General features: G+C 38.5%; 1 protein-coding gene across 3 annotated transcripts; it reads right to left on the reverse strand.

Annotated features, from left to right (window-relative positions):
* Positions 1-3,656: 3,656 nt before the first annotated feature.
* LOC124270187 (ATR-interacting protein-like) lies at positions 3,657-17,568 on the reverse strand. 3 transcript variants are annotated; one of them, XM_046705219.1, is made up of 13 exons: positions 17,462-17,568; positions 15,922-16,501; positions 14,855-15,326; positions 14,087-14,164; positions 13,556-13,739; positions 12,106-12,652; positions 9,359-9,502; positions 8,595-8,677; positions 7,496-7,647; positions 6,351-6,439; positions 5,683-5,766; positions 4,988-5,222; positions 3,657-4,232 (listed from the first exon to the last, which is right to left on the reverse strand). In XM_046705219.1, exons 2-13 carry the CDS (start codon positions 16,444-16,446, stop codon positions 4,144-4,146), a joined length of 2,682 nt encoding a protein of 893 aa, XP_046561175.1. In that variant the 5' UTR covers positions 16,447-16,501; positions 17,462-17,568; the 3' UTR covers positions 3,657-4,143. The 3 variants fall into 3 exon arrangements, with proteins under 3 accessions (XP_046561175.1, XP_046561172.1, XP_046561174.1); XM_046705216.1 differs by having other exon boundaries at positions 12,064-12,652; XM_046705218.1 differs by having other exon boundaries at positions 12,064-12,652; positions 17,458-17,564.
* Positions 17,569-17,663: the final 95 nt, after the last annotated feature.

Raw genomic sequence — 17,663 nt, forward strand, 5'->3', positions numbered from 1 at the left:
TAAAATAGTGTTCATCATAGTTTTAAACGAATTCTCACCTGCTTGTAAATACATTGTATACGCCATTTCTGCTTCCATTCTTCCATTCTGTCGTCTGGAATTAACGCGCACCAAAAACTCGTGCAACGGATGTGAGACTTGATTGGCTGAAGTCGTAACCATGACATCACGTGACAATGCTGGTGAACGCCTGCATGAAATGTACAACACTTCAGATCAAATCTGACATTTGCTTCTGTAAACAGTCGTATATGAATTACGAAACACTAATACAGGTATTCCAGGAGACAAAAAGAGTGAGCTTACCATGTTTACCTCACTGTCAATTACTTCAAAAACTCATCAATAACCAATGTTACGACGTACTAGTAGTTTTGGCATTATGGGGTTGGGGTACACTAATATTTAATCCCTTAAACAAACAGATTTTGTAGAAATCAGAAAACAAAACAACAACTAAACAAAAATAAAACAAAACATTTCTCAAATTATCCTCATTAAATTAATAATAACAAGAACAGAGACTTTCTTCATTTTCAGAACTGCAGTAATCTGTACTTGAAATATATTCTAGACTTGCAAGGGCTGTATTGAATATACCTATTTCAGGTCTGTATGACAGACTTGCAGTTGGGGCAGTCTTGTGATCCGAAGAATCTGTGCTGCCAGTCAACAGTGATTTAGGCTTTGAATACTTCATTTGTCTTTGCATGGGGTTTGTCTTGTTTCTAATAATTATTATTCATTGCAAGTAATGAGCAGTTTACTTGTCAGTTCGAAACTATTAATCATAAAACGTACATGTATGCTTATGTTCAAACTAATGAAATCTGTATCATGAAGACATGTAATTTATGCAACTGCGAATGAAAAAAACGTTTAAATTCAACAACCGTTTAGTGTATGTAGTGGTTATTTTGGACAGTGACATTTTGCCCTTTTGACACAAAGTTGTCATAATATTCCGATATTTTTATACATTAAAAATGGAAATATGATTGGAGCAGAAGATTTCAACCGTATTCCCAATCCACGCAAGTAATGGATTATCCTAATATAAATTCAACCCACGGTCCTGATTAAAGAAGATCCACGAAGATCCTGGATAGGACTGATCTTCAGCAACTCATGCTTGTTCTAAGAAGCGACTAACGGGTGGTCAGAGTCAGGGAGTTTGGTTGATCATCATATCCCAGTGGCGTAGATCGATGCTCATGATGTTGATCACTGGATTGTCTGGTCCAGACTTGATTAGTTACCGACCGCCGCCAAATAACTGGAATATTGCTGATTCACCATCCCCCTAAATAAATGAGTAAAGTCACTAACTCAACAATTTTCTCGATTCTGGGAAAATAAATATTATCTCGAGAGACGCCTACTGTATTGGTCATGCGACCTATCATGAGGCGTGAAACATCTAAAATTAGATATTCTACGAACATTTTTCACTTTGTGGTGCCAGGTAAGGTCTTTCAGATCTTGGAGACTCTCTCTTCCCTTCCCAGCTGTATTGCCAAAGCAGCTGAGAAAGGGGTATCATCTGACTGCTTATTGGAAAGAGCACTTAGTCTCTCCACTAACCAGAGTGAGTGAGTCAGTGAGTTTAGTTTTACGCCGCACTCCGCAATATTCCAGCTATATGGCGGCGGTCTGTAAATAATCGAGTCTGGACCAGACAATCCAGTGATTAACAGCATGAGCATCGATCTACGCAATTGGGAACCTATGACGTGTCAACCAGGTCAGCGAGCCTGACCACCCGATCCCGTTGGTCGCCTCTTATGACAAGCATGGGTTACTGAGGACGAATTTAGCCCGGACCTTCACGGGTCCACTAACCAGAACAAGGCTTTCTATGAAGAGGTCATACTGAGGTGGATAGAAGGAGGATGGGGGGTTCACGATTTCTATAACCCTAATATATGTACAATGAAATAATTATGATGACATGATGGTGGGGGTAATGTCAACAAAACAAACAGAAAGTAATATATTCTGTCCAACTTAATCTATCACGGATGATACATTTATTTGAATCCGCTGATCACTTTTGGTCAAGATTTGTTTGGTCAAGGTTCAAACATCCCTGGTCTCACCTTAGCCTTGTGTATTTTAATGTATATCATAATTATTTCCAAATCTGCAGTATCCGTCACAGACAACCACACATTCCTCTTGGTTTCAGGTGAGCAGCTGACTTGCTTTCACATGGTTGTGACAAGTGCTTATGTCTGGGAAGGATGGGTCACCAGTCCACGAGCACCTGTTATTTTATGATTCATAAACACATGCTAATAACATTGTCAGAATCATACAAATAGACTCTGCTTTGAGCTGAGATTTCTTATGAATATGAAAACGGTTTTGTGAGTTCTGCTTGTTACATAGTGGCTACACTTCAACGTGTCCATATGTATTGGCAGTTTATAGCTTCATCCCAAAAAATACTTCACCATTACCATCCTGCAGTAAAGATATGCCATCTACACTGATTACATAATTCATGGAAAACCACAAACAAAACCTGTCACACAGGAAATATAAACGTAACCATATACATATACTTTCAGTTTCAAAATTCTTGTTATCCCCACAGTATGTGTTACAGGTATTTGGCATGAATTGTGGTGTAATGTGGTTTACTGTAGGTTCACTGCTGAACAACGAGGTTTGAATTGGTCTTCAGCAAGCCATGATTGTGGCAAGAGTTGTCTTACTGGATCAGATCAAGAAACTCACTGACTGTGTTGATGCAGGTCATCATATACCAGTAGTGCAGATCGATGCTCATGACGTCAGTCACTGGATTGTCTGGTCCAGACTGGATTATTTACAGACCGCCGCCATGTAGCTGGAATATTGCTGAGTGTAGCTTCAAGCACTCAATCCCTGCCAGTCCAGGACAGGTTACCATAACTGATAAGCAACATTTTTCCAAACACATAAATTTCAGAAATTTTATTTTGTACAATTTCTGTAGTCTTTTGAGACTACATAATATATACATTAAATAATGTACATGTTCATTTCAATGTTACACTGTACAAAATGATCCAAGCTCCTGTATATCAAAGACAAGCTTTTTTGCACAAACACGTGCATACAACAAAGCCTAGTTGGCACCAGCAATAAATTACCAAAATTATACCCCATCTTTTGACTAAAAATCTGCAGTGTACATAACAATTTCTTAATGGTTTAATAGAGCAGCAGTGTCATTAAAGGAGTCAAGATTATCACAGCTTCATGATTAGGAATCCTAATGGCACAGTGTATGTCAGTTCTCGCCAGAATTATTACATTTCCATATACAGACTATTAAACTTACTTCATATTCAGGAAATGTCTAGTTCTTCCAACCACGACTCAAGATATATCAAGCTTCTATGGACATAAAATGGTTAATTTGATCATGCTACTGACTGACTGAGTTTGGTTTTACGCCGCTTTTAGCAATTTGATCATGCTAACAAACCATAGACTTTGACTGACTGACTGAGTTTAGTTTCATGCCGCTTTTAGCAATATTCCAGCAATATCACGGCGGGGGACACCAGAAATAGGCTTCACACATTGTGCCCATGTGGGGAATCGAACCCGGGTCTTCGGCGTGACAAGCCAACGCTTTAACCACTAGGCTACCCCACCGCCCCCCATTGACTTTGATGAACTTCTACTTGCATCATAGGCAATCAAAGTAATAGAATTATCCAGAAACTTCAAGAAAGATAAATATCAAGTATTCCCTGAGACCACTATTGTCTAGCAATCAATAACATAAAAGTAGATCTAACTTTATTAAATGTAAGTTTTTACACCATTAAACAATTCTGAAGCAATGCTAAGCAAGCACTCTGATCAGTTTTACATGATCAATGCCGTTTTGCCATAAAGTTTCATTTTGTCAATTGAAGACTCTTCACGTTGGGAACAAATGATGCTATATGAATGCACATTCAAATTCTCTCCACAATTACCAGCTACGTGGTATATGTATATGTGTATCTTCTGACAGTATATGCAGCTGTCAAATACCATTGCAACCAGACCTCAGGAGTCCGTAGAATTGTTTTTTATTGCTACTGGGTGACAGTTCAGTATCATCCTGATTGAAGTCCAAAATACCATCGCAACCAGACCTCAGGATTCCATAGAATCTTCCTGATCGCTGTCTGGTGACAGTTCAGAATCATCTTGATTAAAGTCCCAGAGGTCTGTCAGTGCATTCACTGAAACAAAACACATTAACAGATAAAAACTTCCAATCGATTGAAATCAATCTTGAAACATGGTACAAGAGGGTACTTATTGTTGTACCTTCCCTAGCGCTCAGCATTAAGGGGATATTACAAGGTATGTATGGTTCAGTCAGTATGATGTGGGGTATCTGTATAGACTTGTAGCTTGTCTCTGGGTCGGCTAGCACTATACAACCAACAGTAGACGAGACTACAGATGCAGCCACAAACACATGGAAGCACGTCACTATATAAGTGTAATAATCTTCGATATGATGTTAATTCCACTTCATATCCCTCCAATAACAACACTCTTCCATAATTATGTTTCTACAAGAAATGATAGTTAGATCAAAGAACAAATGATCATTTTGTTCAATACTTAATATGTGTGAAAAAACAGACGTGAAATAACACTATCTGATGCAGAGTTGAAAAATATACATAAAAGTCTTTAGGATTTAAAGGATTTATCTAACATTCAAATGAGTTTGGCGGGCAAACAATGATATTGTTCAAAATTTCATTTGTTTTAATGTTCATCCTTAACAAATTCTAAAATGTTTTTCAAATTCAAGTTATTCAGTCATCTGGTACAGACTTGGGGCTGAATATTACCCCTGAGGTCTGAGAATGAAATTGTGCATGAACTAAAGGTGTGGTGTCACCTTTAGATATTATTTTATGTATGATTCTAAAACTGTCTGTCACTGTATCAGATTATATGACATGGATCTTCAACTTACGCTCAGTCTCCTGGTTGCCAGGCAACTGCCTGAAGAGAGACGTGAGTCCACATATAAGAGTGACGTAGTCATGCTGCAGCTCGTAGTCACGGTCCGTCAGGTACTGTTCCTGCCGTTGCTGCAAGAGTTGGAGCAGTAGGAGTCCATCACGCAGGCTCTGAAGGGTGTGTGCTGGGTGCTGCCCCTTGTAGTGCTGGTACAGACGCAACATACACACCACCAGACATCGGCCAGCCTGAAAATACAGCGTGTATCTGAACATTATGTAAACACACTGAATATGTGCAATGATCATCCTGCAAATGCAATGTATATCTGCAATGATCATCCTGCGAACAGAAGGGTCTGATTGTACCTTACTAATAGAGTCTGGTCCAGATAATCCAGTGATCAACAATATGAGCATCAAACAACGCAGTTGGGATACAATGACATGTATCAACCAAGTCAGCAAGCCTGACCACCCGATCCTGTTAGTCAGACTACTGAAACAGCTCTACTTTACATACAGTAGCTGTAGCCCTAAGATTGTTTTGTGCTATAGGTCAGCAATGTTGCCATGAGAAATGCATGTACAAACAATTAATCATTGTTATATGTATCATCACCTGAGTCCTGCAATACGTATCAAATAAGTATGCCTATTGTGGCCCCCTCACTGTGCAGAGAAGATTGTAAAGAAAACATTGACTCACCTCTGTAGTGCAGGGGCAGTGGTTGCCCAGGATGGTACTGGCGTCAGCGGGATCAGAGGCTATGTTAGTCAAGCACGTCACTGTCTGGAAGTAGAGCAACACATATTTGTCCTGTCAACTGCAGTGTTGGATCGAAAATGCATCCTTTTTTTATTCTGTAATTCACTGACTATTCAGTACCGTAATAGGTACCTGTCCATAAAGCAACTGTAGCTCTATGTAACGTTTATGTTAAAGTATGAGTGTTACGATCAGCATGGTGCTACTACCGCATTGGCAAACAGGTTCAGTTCGGACTCAGAACCATAGTGTGACAATTTCTTTACATACCTGTGTCCTCATACTTTAAGAATGAGTGAGTGAGTTTTGGTTCTACGCCACTTTTAGCAATATTCCAGAATATCATGGCGAGGAAAGCAGAAATGGGCTTCACACATTGTACCCATGTGGGTAATCGAACCCCGGCCTTTGGCATGATGCTACTTTAAGAGACTTACAACAGTCATGGGATCACTTCAAGAAACAGGGCCAAGATTGATAAGTCAAAAGCAGCACCAGGCATTCCCTAGTTAAGCATCAAATATTAAGCATAACAAAATATCCTTAATATTCCAGTTCCTGACACTATGATCCCTGATATCCAGAAGTCAATCACACGGGGAGCTGACCTGTTGATAGATGACCTCCTGCGTGTCCCAGGCTGTGTCGTCACTCAGCTTCAGGCTCACCAGGTACAGATGCAGGAGGGGACATGCCTCTGAACATGAAAGGTGAAGGCCATCAGCATGTGCAAATTGATTCAAGCTCAAAATAATCAAAATATCAATAGTGATTTAAACCATGAATCACCTGCTTCCAGTTTGAAGAAAACCTAACCTATTTTTGAATCTATATATAAGAATTTTCCATTTACATGAAAAGTAGGTCATGTTGACCTAATATGTGTGCCATTTGTCTGTTTTCATGTGTCTCTTGCAATGACATGATTCAGTCCTCAAAATGAACAATCAGTCACAACATCCAATCACTAACAGTTCCTATGTGAACAGGGAAGTCTGCCTCAAACACAGTTATCAGCAATTATGTCAAAACACATGAGGTAAAATATATCCTCCATCTCCTTGATCTTTGTTCTAATGCAAGGATTCAATAATCCTATTTGTAATGGACTGATGAAAGAAGCATCCATTGCCAGCAAGAACCTTTAAACTGGGTCAGGAATGCACAGTACCCTCAAATGTTTATTTGCCCAAATAGAGTTAGTGAGTTAAAATTTATAGTCACATCGGCAGTATTTCAGCAATATCATGACTAACCCAAATAGAGATAAGAATAAACATACCCCTAATTCATATGTACAACATTTGCTCACGTGAGAAACACCTGAACTTGTATGAACCCTTATAACATTAGCTGACACCTGTAACAAATAGTCCCTAACAAGGCACTGAAATCTCATATTTGTCCGTGGATATAGTGACAGTAGAATTATTTTGTGTACACCAAGTGTAACATATGTTTTATTTGGGATTACACTTTCTTAGTAAAGTACAAATTCTAGTACTTTTGGGTTGAGTCCCATCCGGGATTCGAACCCACACCCTCAGAGTCAGGCACCTAGGCACCAGCACACAAAGTAAGTTGCTAACCCACTCAGCCACCGCTGAATGTGTAATCCCAAATATAACATATGTTACATCTGACCACTTTCTAAATGGCAAGTATACATAGTCATCTATAAATCTTTCAAGTGTTGAAATGTTTTCACTGTAGCATCCCTTCTATGGGTCAGCATGACATATTAAACATTTACCGGACTTTGTGCAGAGAACCTGTATAACTTTCTGTGTGCGTGTCAGATGCCCGAGGATTGTGACTGCTCGTGTGATGATTCCCCACTGGGTCATGCCGACCTTGCACTCCAGACAACACAAGATGGCACCTCTTGACAAGGCAGTATGTAACCTAAAACAATGAAACAATATACAAATGTAATTAGCATCACAATCTTATTAATATCTTACTCTGACAATACTTCTCTGCTTGAATACTTGATGACTCCTCTAAAGGCAGGTTTTTTAAATGAAGCCAGCCAGTTCAGCTACCAGTCTAAACGAAGGGTGTGTGAGTTCTTGAACCTATCACCTGTCAGCTATCTCAAACAATGGGGCTTCATTCCATTACCAGGGGGAGGTGGGTAGCCTAGTCGTTAAACTGTTAAAGCTCATCATGCTGAAGACCCAGGTTCCATTCCCCCCATGCGGCTTAAAACCGTACTCACTAACTCACTGATTCCATCACCACCTTCATTTAGAAATTTCCGTCTAAGCCAAAGCAATTCCACACAGAACACACAAATACTAATTATAGTACACCTTTTGGACTGGGTGTTGTCAGAGGACAATCAAAAAGATGTTCAAGCAAGTACTTTGGAATGGAAGTATGCCAAATGGAAGAATGCTTTAGATCCATCTTGGAAATATTGTTAAATGACAAAATATGCAGCACTGGTTAAGAAAATATGTCTCCTTCTTTTTTTGTAAAACTGGTAATACCCTTCCTCTTTTCTGAATATTACATAGTTTTACATTAAGCAAGTTCACATATTCATAATTTCCACATGTTTGTCAGATGTTGTATTTGGTTTCATGGGATAAATATCGTGACAAGTTATTGTTGTTGATAATTAGATTTCTACAGGTGCCCCTCGGGCTTGTGTCAGGTACCAAGATCTTATTTAGAAGTTTTATAAGTGCCATTGGCACTCAAATACTTCTTGGTGTCAAATAAATCTTAGTGAATCAAGCCCACGATCAAATTATTAGGATACAGCTGAGAACCACTGAGCAGCCTTGTTCCTTATGTCATGTAATAAACTCAAACTTGAAGTAAAGATGTAATTGGGTGTTTACCTGAAGTGATTGTCATCCTTCCAGATGCTGGCTAGCAGAATGATGATGTTTAGAGCTTCCTCTACCATACACACACTGTAGGACTGAAACACACAAGACATGGGAGTGTCAAGGAGGTTTTCAAATTGCTGAAACACATAGGAGATGAACAACATCGTCATGAACAGAGCTGTCAGGTTCTTGATAACTTACTGGCCATTTTGATACTGCTGGAATATTGCTTTGGAGTTTAGCAACAAGCACAACTAAAAAGTTATTTCAATATATTGTGTTACAAAACACAAAGGTCTTTTTACGGTTTACACATTTAAGTAATACCCTTCACTTCATGCTTGAAAGTTTAAAGTCTCTGAATGGCATTTAGAAGTGATACACATAAAGTCAAGAATTTATGGATGTCAACCTTTTTATTTTGAGGAACACAATACTTTCCTTAAAATTTTAAATTGGAAACTAAAAATAGTGGAATGTATACACGATGATGTGTATGTTTGTTTAGATTGAAAAGTGTTTAACTTGTTCATCATTAAAGTATGTCCTACACCTTAACTACATGTAATTTGAAAGAAACTATTGCGATAGAAAGGTCTACACATAATTATTAAAAGTACAAAATAAACATGAATTGTAAATACTGGACTAACAAGATATTACTAATATGACTGATATGGCTGGCTGGAACAACATGTCAATAACTTAATATTAAACATATGATTGTTAATAAAGCCCCATGAGATTTCCCAGGCGCTGCTTGTGAAACTGACCTCTCCCTGTGGGTGTGCAAGCTTCACAATCTTATTGAGGAGGTTGAGCTCTTGTAACTGTCTGAACGTCACTCGAGAGTCCAAGGACATTGTGTCATTATCAGAAGACGATGTAACTGGGACGTCTGTGTCCATTGCAGTTTCCTGCAACAGATGAACTAGGATATTAAACATGCTAGAACATGAACTAGAGAGGTTTGCATGCTCCCCAAAGCTTAGTCTCAATATACCACCATGTACTTCCAGACCAAAAACATTGCAATCCCCAAGTCTCAGGTTGTACAACTATTACAAGTAAAAGTAATCATGTATTGAGTCATACTACAGGTAAAAGTACTCATGTATGGAATCATACTACAGGTAAAAGTACTCATGTATGGAATCATACTACAGGTAAAAGTACTCATGTATGGAGTCATACTACAGGTAAAAGTACTCATGTATGGAGTCATACTACAGGTAAAAGTACTCATGTATGGAATCATACTACAGGTAAAAGTACTCATGTATGGAGTCATACTACAGGTAAAAGTACTCATGTATTGAGTCATACTACAGGTAAAAGTAATCATGTATGGAATCATACTACAGGTAAAAGTACTCATGTATGGAGTCATACTACAGGTAAAAGTACTCATGTATGGAATCATACTACAGGTAAAAGTAATCATGTATGGAGTCATACTACAGGTAAAAGTACTCATGTATGGAGTCATACTACAGGTAAAAGTAATCATGTATTGAGTCATACTACAGGTAAAAGTAATCATGTATGGAGTCATACTACAGGTAAAAGTAATCATGTATGGAATCATACTACAGGTAAAAGTACTCATGTATGGAGTCATACTACAGGTAAAAGTACTCATGTATTGAGTCATACTACAGGTAAAAGTACTCATGTATGGAATCATACTACAGGTAAAAGTAATCATGTATTGAGTCATACTACAGGTAAAAGTACTCATGTATGGAATCATACTACAGGTAAAAGTACTCATGTATGGAATCATACTACAGGTAAAAGTACTCATGTATTGAGTCATACTACAGGTAAAAGTACTCATGTATTGAGTCATACTACAGGTAAAAGTACTCATGTATGGAATCATACTACAGGTAAAAGTACTCATGTATGGAATCATACTACAGGTAAAAGTACTCATGTATGGAGTCATACTACAGGTAAAAGTACTCATGTATGGAATCATACTACAGGTAAAAGTACTCATGTATGGAGTCATACTACAGGTAAAAGTACTCATGTATGGAGTCATACTACAGGTAAAAGTACTCATGTATGGAATCATACTACAGGTAAAAGTACTCATGTATGGAATCATACTACAGGTAAAAGTACTCATGTATGGAGTCATACTACAGGTAAAAGTACTCATGTATGGAATCATACTACAGGTAAAAGTACTCATGTATGGAGTCATACTACAGGTAAAAGTACTCATGTATGGAGTCATACTACAGGTAAAAGTACTCATGTATGGAATCATACTACAGGTAAAAGTACTCATGTATGGAATCATACTACAAGTAAAAGTACTCATGTATTGAGTCATACTACAGGTAAAAGTACTCATGTATGGAATCATACTACAGGTAAAAGTACTCATGTATTGAGTCATACTACAGGTAAAAGTACTCATGTATGGAGTCATACTACAGGTAAAAGTACTCATGTATGGAATCATACTACAGGTAAAAGTACTCATGTATGGAATCATACTACAAGTAAAAGTACTCATGTATTGAGTCATACTACAGGTAAAAGTACTCATGTATTGAGTCATACTACAGGTAAAAGTACTCATGTATGGAATCATACTACAAGTAAAAGTACTCATGTATTGAGTCATACTACAAGTAAAAGTACTCATGTATTGAGTCATACTACAGGTAAAAGTACTCATGTATTGAGTCATACTACAGGTAAAAGTACTCATGTATTGAGTCATACTACAGGTAAAAGTACTCATGTAGGGAGCTATTATTTTCAGGCCACATGGTTTAAGCTTTCACTCGTTATGTCTAGTGGTTTAAGCTTTCACTCGTTATGCCGACAGCCCAGGTTCGATTCCCCACATGGGTACACTATGTGAAGCCCATTTCTGGTGTCCCCCACTGTGATAAAGTGTTGGGAATTGGTTAGAATCTCACAATTGATGATTGGTTCATTACAAACGATCAATCATCGAAAAAATTGGTTAGCGTCATTCATCAAATTCTCCTGGTTATGTTTGTTAATGCACCAAAAATATAGAAAAAAACATGAAGGTCTTTTGGGATTTTTTTTTTCAAATTGTAGTATGTTAGGAACATAAATTTCCTGGGGTCTTTAAGATAAATTCAATCATGACAAGGAAAGAGCTTGTAGTGCTTATGAAATGAAAATTTTGTTAATGCAAACAAGTGTTCCAAAATTGTTTGTGTTCGATTATGAGACAACATGATCGATTGCTTGGTTGTTTAGTCATTGCAACCAATCTTCGATTATTTCAACTAATCGAACCACCTCTACTGTGGTGTTGCTAGAATAATGCTAAAAGCAGCGTAAAACTATACCCACTGACTGACTGTTTTCATCAGTTTTTCATTAACCTCTAAACTCTGATATTTTAGACAAAACCTGTCTGTTTCTGACAATTCAAACATGATAACAGTCTGAAAGACAGATGGAATGGTAGACTGACCAATGACTGAAGATGAGAAGGTGTGCTGAAACAAGGACCTACTCCTGATGCAGAACTGTCCGCTGAGGCACGGTATCCATCCAAACTAGCATCCGATCGGTTATGGTTCCAGTCCGTCTTGTCCATAAGCGACCTCCTCACTGCTTCGCTGAACATCACCAGTTTGTGCAATGTCCGCAAGGAAGTCAAACATAAACACTCTAAATTATTGGCAGAATTCTGATAGTCCTTCAGCAAAAAACCAATGGAGCTTGTCACAGATTCCAGGGAGCTTTCACTTGCACTACCACGACCCAAACTGGAATTCAATGTCCCTGATGAAGATCCTGAAACTGGGGAGTTGCTTAATATATCGAGGTAATGAGACAGGTAGTCATTTATAAGGGGTAGAATCAACACAGCTCCAGACAGTTCCTGTGAGTGAGCGAGGTGTGGGTCAGTGTTCAGGACAGTATTATCCCTGCACTGGGGCTGGGACTTGAGCAAATCCTGGAGCCCCTCCACAGCCATGAGGTAGTGATCTCTGGGTACAACACTACACGTGTCGGCACACTCTGCACTCTGTAGACTAACTTGAAGGTCAGACAACCTGTGGGAAACAGAAAAATAATTTTCACTGTATCTTATCTGTAACCAATGATAACTGAGTGGTGTGAGTATTATCATGTATATGCCTCTTTGAACAGAATAAAGTCATTTCATTGCATGTCAGTTTGTGTAGTAGATGCTGGTAAAAGTCAAGAGCATGGGTGTGGTCCTAAGCTGAACACGTTCATTCTCATTATCCCATAATGACACTTGGGTCCTCATTTAGTAAAGGTAATTGAAAGAGGTTCCTCCACTTTGAAACTACAAAAAACATGTGTTTCTGTTCGAGGCCAGACTTTTTTGGAAACAGATCATAATCTGAGCCCACACTACAAGTGTCTGAAGAATGAAAGAATTTAAAATGCTACATGTTTGACTAAAATTGTGCTAAGAAACTATAATCAATTTGTTAACTTTGATTCAAGATGGATGTTTGAAACTTATGTAGCTCCGGAAAAGCCTTAATACATTAACTGATTTAGGGTAAACTGACCATGACAATCTGAAAATCAACAACCTAACATGTCTAGTGTAACTTTGAGCAACTTTAGTAAAATCTCAAATTAACACCTTTTCTTGAAACACATCTACTGCAGTCCATCCAAGAGAGATGTCATGTTAATAATACTGCTAAGATCCTTCAGAGAATAACACACTCAGACTCTAAATAGTCTTGTAGTCTTTCATGAGTCCAGTGCATATTCTCATAATGTGTTTTGTGGAGGTAGGTCTTAAACTACAAAATGGACTAGCAGATTTTAAACTTGTCAAAAAGCTTCATAACATTCTTTATCAGACATAAATTATGCAACTATATGAAAGACACATATTAACGTATCATAGTTGTGTGAACCTGAGGCATTCCAGTAGAAAGTTTGATATTCCAAAAGAGAGGAATGCTCACCGTTTGCTTCTAACTGGTGACAGGATATTTGACGTTGAATCTCTGTCGAACTGTATGTTGTGTAGGTCGAGTTGGGTGGCAGGTGTATGCAGCAACCCGATCACCCCGTGGTCGCCAGGATCCTGCGGGACGGACGGATGATGCTCAAACATGTGGTATACCAGACAGGGACCAGTTACCTCCCCTGTGGAAATCAACAGGAAACACTATAATTATGGGGATAGATTCTGCACAGTGATAACATAGAAAGCCTTCAGCCTCCTTTTTACTGAGATGAATAAAACAAAATATCTTTTCTCAATTCATGATACACAAACTTCTTTGTGAATTATGCTGTTAAGAATGTTCACATTGTGACACAAATTTCCATGTGTTTGCCTTGGTTATCATGTTTATTGGTGATAAACATTATCACATGGTGTTATTAGACAATATGATTTCAGAGTGTGCTGTTCAGACACTGTAATCTTTTTCATAAATAAGCTATTCAAATCAGCACTGAAATTCAAGGGATTTCAACCCGAGTGTTACCTCTGGTCATACTTGTATTGAGGACATGCCTTCTACTCCTCGGTTTCCCTGGCCTTACGTTGATTGGCTGGGTCTTTCCTGCAATAAGAAGGCATAACTCAGCATCAAAGCTCTCTCTCAAACATATTTCTTTCGTCATTCCTGTCAGCTAAAACTGATGATACAGTGTTTGCCCAAGGCATCAAAATTTAAGAGTCATCATGACTCCCTGGTGTCATGAGAGGGAGTCATGGACATGTTTTTGGGAGTCAACTTTAGTTTGGAACTTTCATCAAGACAAGACATTAACTGTAATTGTTTAATAACGACAAAAAACAAGGTCAGGTCAAGGCAGGTCAGGTATTAAATCAGCACTGAGCAATTAACTGGTAAAATTTTAGTTTTAGAAGTTTAGATTATCTGAACGAAGGGCCCAGTAGCATTCACTGCATATTTGAGATAATTTGTGCGTCAAATATGCAGGTTTTCTGCGTCATGGCAAACACTGATGATATATAGTCTGAGGTTGACAAAGCATGACAGCTTCTCTCTAAAGTGCTAGGAAATGAGTGAACGAGTGAGTGAGTTTAGTTTTACGTTGCTTTTATCAATATTCCAGCAATATCGCGGCAGGGGACACCAGAAGTTGGCTTCACACACTGTACCCCTGTGGGTAATCGAACCTGGATCTTCGGCCTGATGAGCGAACCCCTTAACCACTAGGCTACCCCACCGACCCCCCCTAACAAACTAATGAAAGTCCACGACCCCATTGACACAATCTGTTACCTTTACTCAGCACATGCTGAGAAACAGGTTCCTGTTGTGCAGCACTTGTTGATGGTTTTGGTTCACTTGACTCCCTCTTATCAGACATAAAGCTCTGTCTTGAAGGGAAGGAAGATTTAGAGTTTGGTGAAACGTCTGGCCTCACTTTCCGACTGACAGGACTCCGAGATTTGGGGCTTGAATGTTTAATTGGGGAGCCTGATTGAAAAGACTGGAGCCTATGCTCCATAAGTCTACATTTCTCCTCAAGTTCTTTAAATTCCTGATCCCGGAACTGCAGCTGGGTCTGTAATCTATCTGTATCGGTTCTGAAGGTTTCTTTCAATGAAGCTTTCTGTGTAGCCATTTGGTCAATGAGATGAACATGATCTTCTCGGGTCTTAACCAACTCTGCCTCTCTCCTTTTCAGTGATTCTCTCAGGATCTTGATCTCACCATCTTTGGCATACAAGGTGTCTTTAACGTCGGATTTCTGAAACATTTGGACATAAAAAACTGGGAGAGTAATCATGCCTTCTTTATCTCGTCACATATGTAATCTTTACCACCATCAACAAAAATACATTGCTTTATCAATAGTGTTTGAAGATTGTGTACATTATGCATGGCCTATGTAATTGAATGATGAGCATGAAAACAAGACTTGTTTTCATTTTTTTAATTTAAATAATGCACCTGATACACACAACTGGAGAAGAATTGTTTAATATGAGAAATTTATACCAACACCATTTGATACCATGCACTTGTGGTAGAAAATGTTACCTGCACGGGGTGCAACCTGACAATATAAGTTACCTGCCCTAGCAATATTTTTTCCTGAACTGGTACTGCCTAGCTATAGCGAAAATTGATCCATGGATTATATAAATGTTTAGCCTCTGTGTATTATCAAATGATTTCTGAAGTATTGTGGAAGAGCAAATATTGCATTACTGGACTTCCTTTATATCTATGCCCCCAAGTCCATCACAGAATTATGCAATGACAGGGATGAGTCAACTTTATGATATATTGAAAATACAAACTACAACTAACCTGCAACTTATATATGAGTACATGCCTACCTCTGTGGACTGCTGTTGTAGCCTGGAGTCTCCTCTCCCAGAGTCCATACTGCTGTGGCTTGACACATTTCCACCATCAGTACTGCGATTGCTTGATGCAGAGGATGGATATGCTGTTGATGCAGTTGAAGATGACCCTCTCGATAATGACAATGATGAAGAAGACTTCCTTGAGGTTTGAGATACAGATGGGTGGGGAACGGGTTGTTGGAAATCTGCACTAACAGGGTGTGTAGGCTTCCTTCTGCCAAGCAGATAAGGCTGAGTTCCTCCGTTTGAGTTTGGATGTTCTTCCTTTGTTTTAGATGTGTATGCTTGGGAGGCCATGACATCGATGCTTTGTATGTCAGCTTGGCTGAATACCATTTCATCATCCCACATTTCATCAAACTTTCCCTCAGTTTCATCATCTGTTCTTCGTCTCTTCTCTGGTGGCTTTTCAGAATCTCGTGACATGTTGACAGTTTGACAGCTCAGACTCGAATATAGATGTTTGTAATTTGAAAACAGGGGATTAATAGCCATTAACAATCTCAGGATTCAACCACATATAGGATTAATGAAGGCTGTCTTGTTGCATCTGAAATACAAACAGAATTTTTTAAATGTTACCATGATTATGTGAATACACAATGCCTTTTAGAAAGTGGTCAAATGTAACATGTTGTACTTGGGATTACACTTTCTGTGTAAAGTACAGATTCTTGTACTTTTGTTGGGTTGAGTCCCATTCGAACCTACACTCCATGAGTCAGGCACCTAATCGCCAGCACACGAAGTCAGCCACCGCAGATTATGGCATGACATCTAATAATAAACTTAATAAGTACAATAAACTTTGGCAGTCATCAGCTGATCATCCATCAATTATATGGGAGGGCCAAAGGCTACAATCTACATACGTCTAAGCGGGGTATTGCAAAGCAATGCTTCTTGTACGATTGCCTACTGATTTAATTAAACTAACCTTCAGTTTTCATTTGTTGATTTGATATTATTCCTTATTTTGTACTGTATTTGATGATAATTTTCATGGACTCTTATGGTAACTTCGTGACCTGAGTGCAGCTCAAACATTACTCATTCTGTGGCCCATTATAATTCATTTCCAATGTCTATCATCTATGTGTGACTAAATATTGATCGAGCAATATTATAAACACACTGATCAAAAACGATCTGACATTTTTTGACACTCCACAAGCTCAAATGACCTGTCACTATTTCTAATTCAACTTCTATTTCTCTGTTATTTTCAAAATATTTATGAAGATCATGCCTTACTTGAAGTTCCAGGTCTATCAATAATGTAACAATATTAAAACTTGAATTTGTATGTCATCATTGAATATCCCCTGAAATTGGCTGAATGCAAATAATGGCAGTGGCACACTGTCGCCACAAAACAAGTTAGAAAATCGCACATTCTTTATTATGTTTCGATGTGACAACGGAACAGTTCATCAAGAGATTTGATCACTCCGTTCTTGGTTTGCGGTATATCGTATAGTATCGAATAAAAGTATTGTCACATACATACGCTGAATAATTTTCCTGAAATTGAGCATTTCTAAATCAATATTCATGACAGTCCCGAGTTGTCTGCTTCAATTTGCCGCCATTTTGATTCTAGGGACTGATGGGAGTCGTGTAGAATTATGCCAATATTATCTGTATGACATCTGGATGTATATCACTGCACATAGAAAGAGATAAAATTAACAAACGGCTATATTTTTGCT

This window comes from Haliotis rubra, unplaced genomic scaffold, assembly GCF_003918875.1.
Source record: "Haliotis rubra isolate DU_JTF1 unplaced genomic scaffold, ASM391887v1 Scf15, whole genome shotgun sequence".
In the NCBI taxonomy this organism is placed as follows: domain Eukaryota; kingdom Metazoa; phylum Mollusca; class Gastropoda; order Lepetellida; family Haliotidae; genus Haliotis; species Haliotis rubra.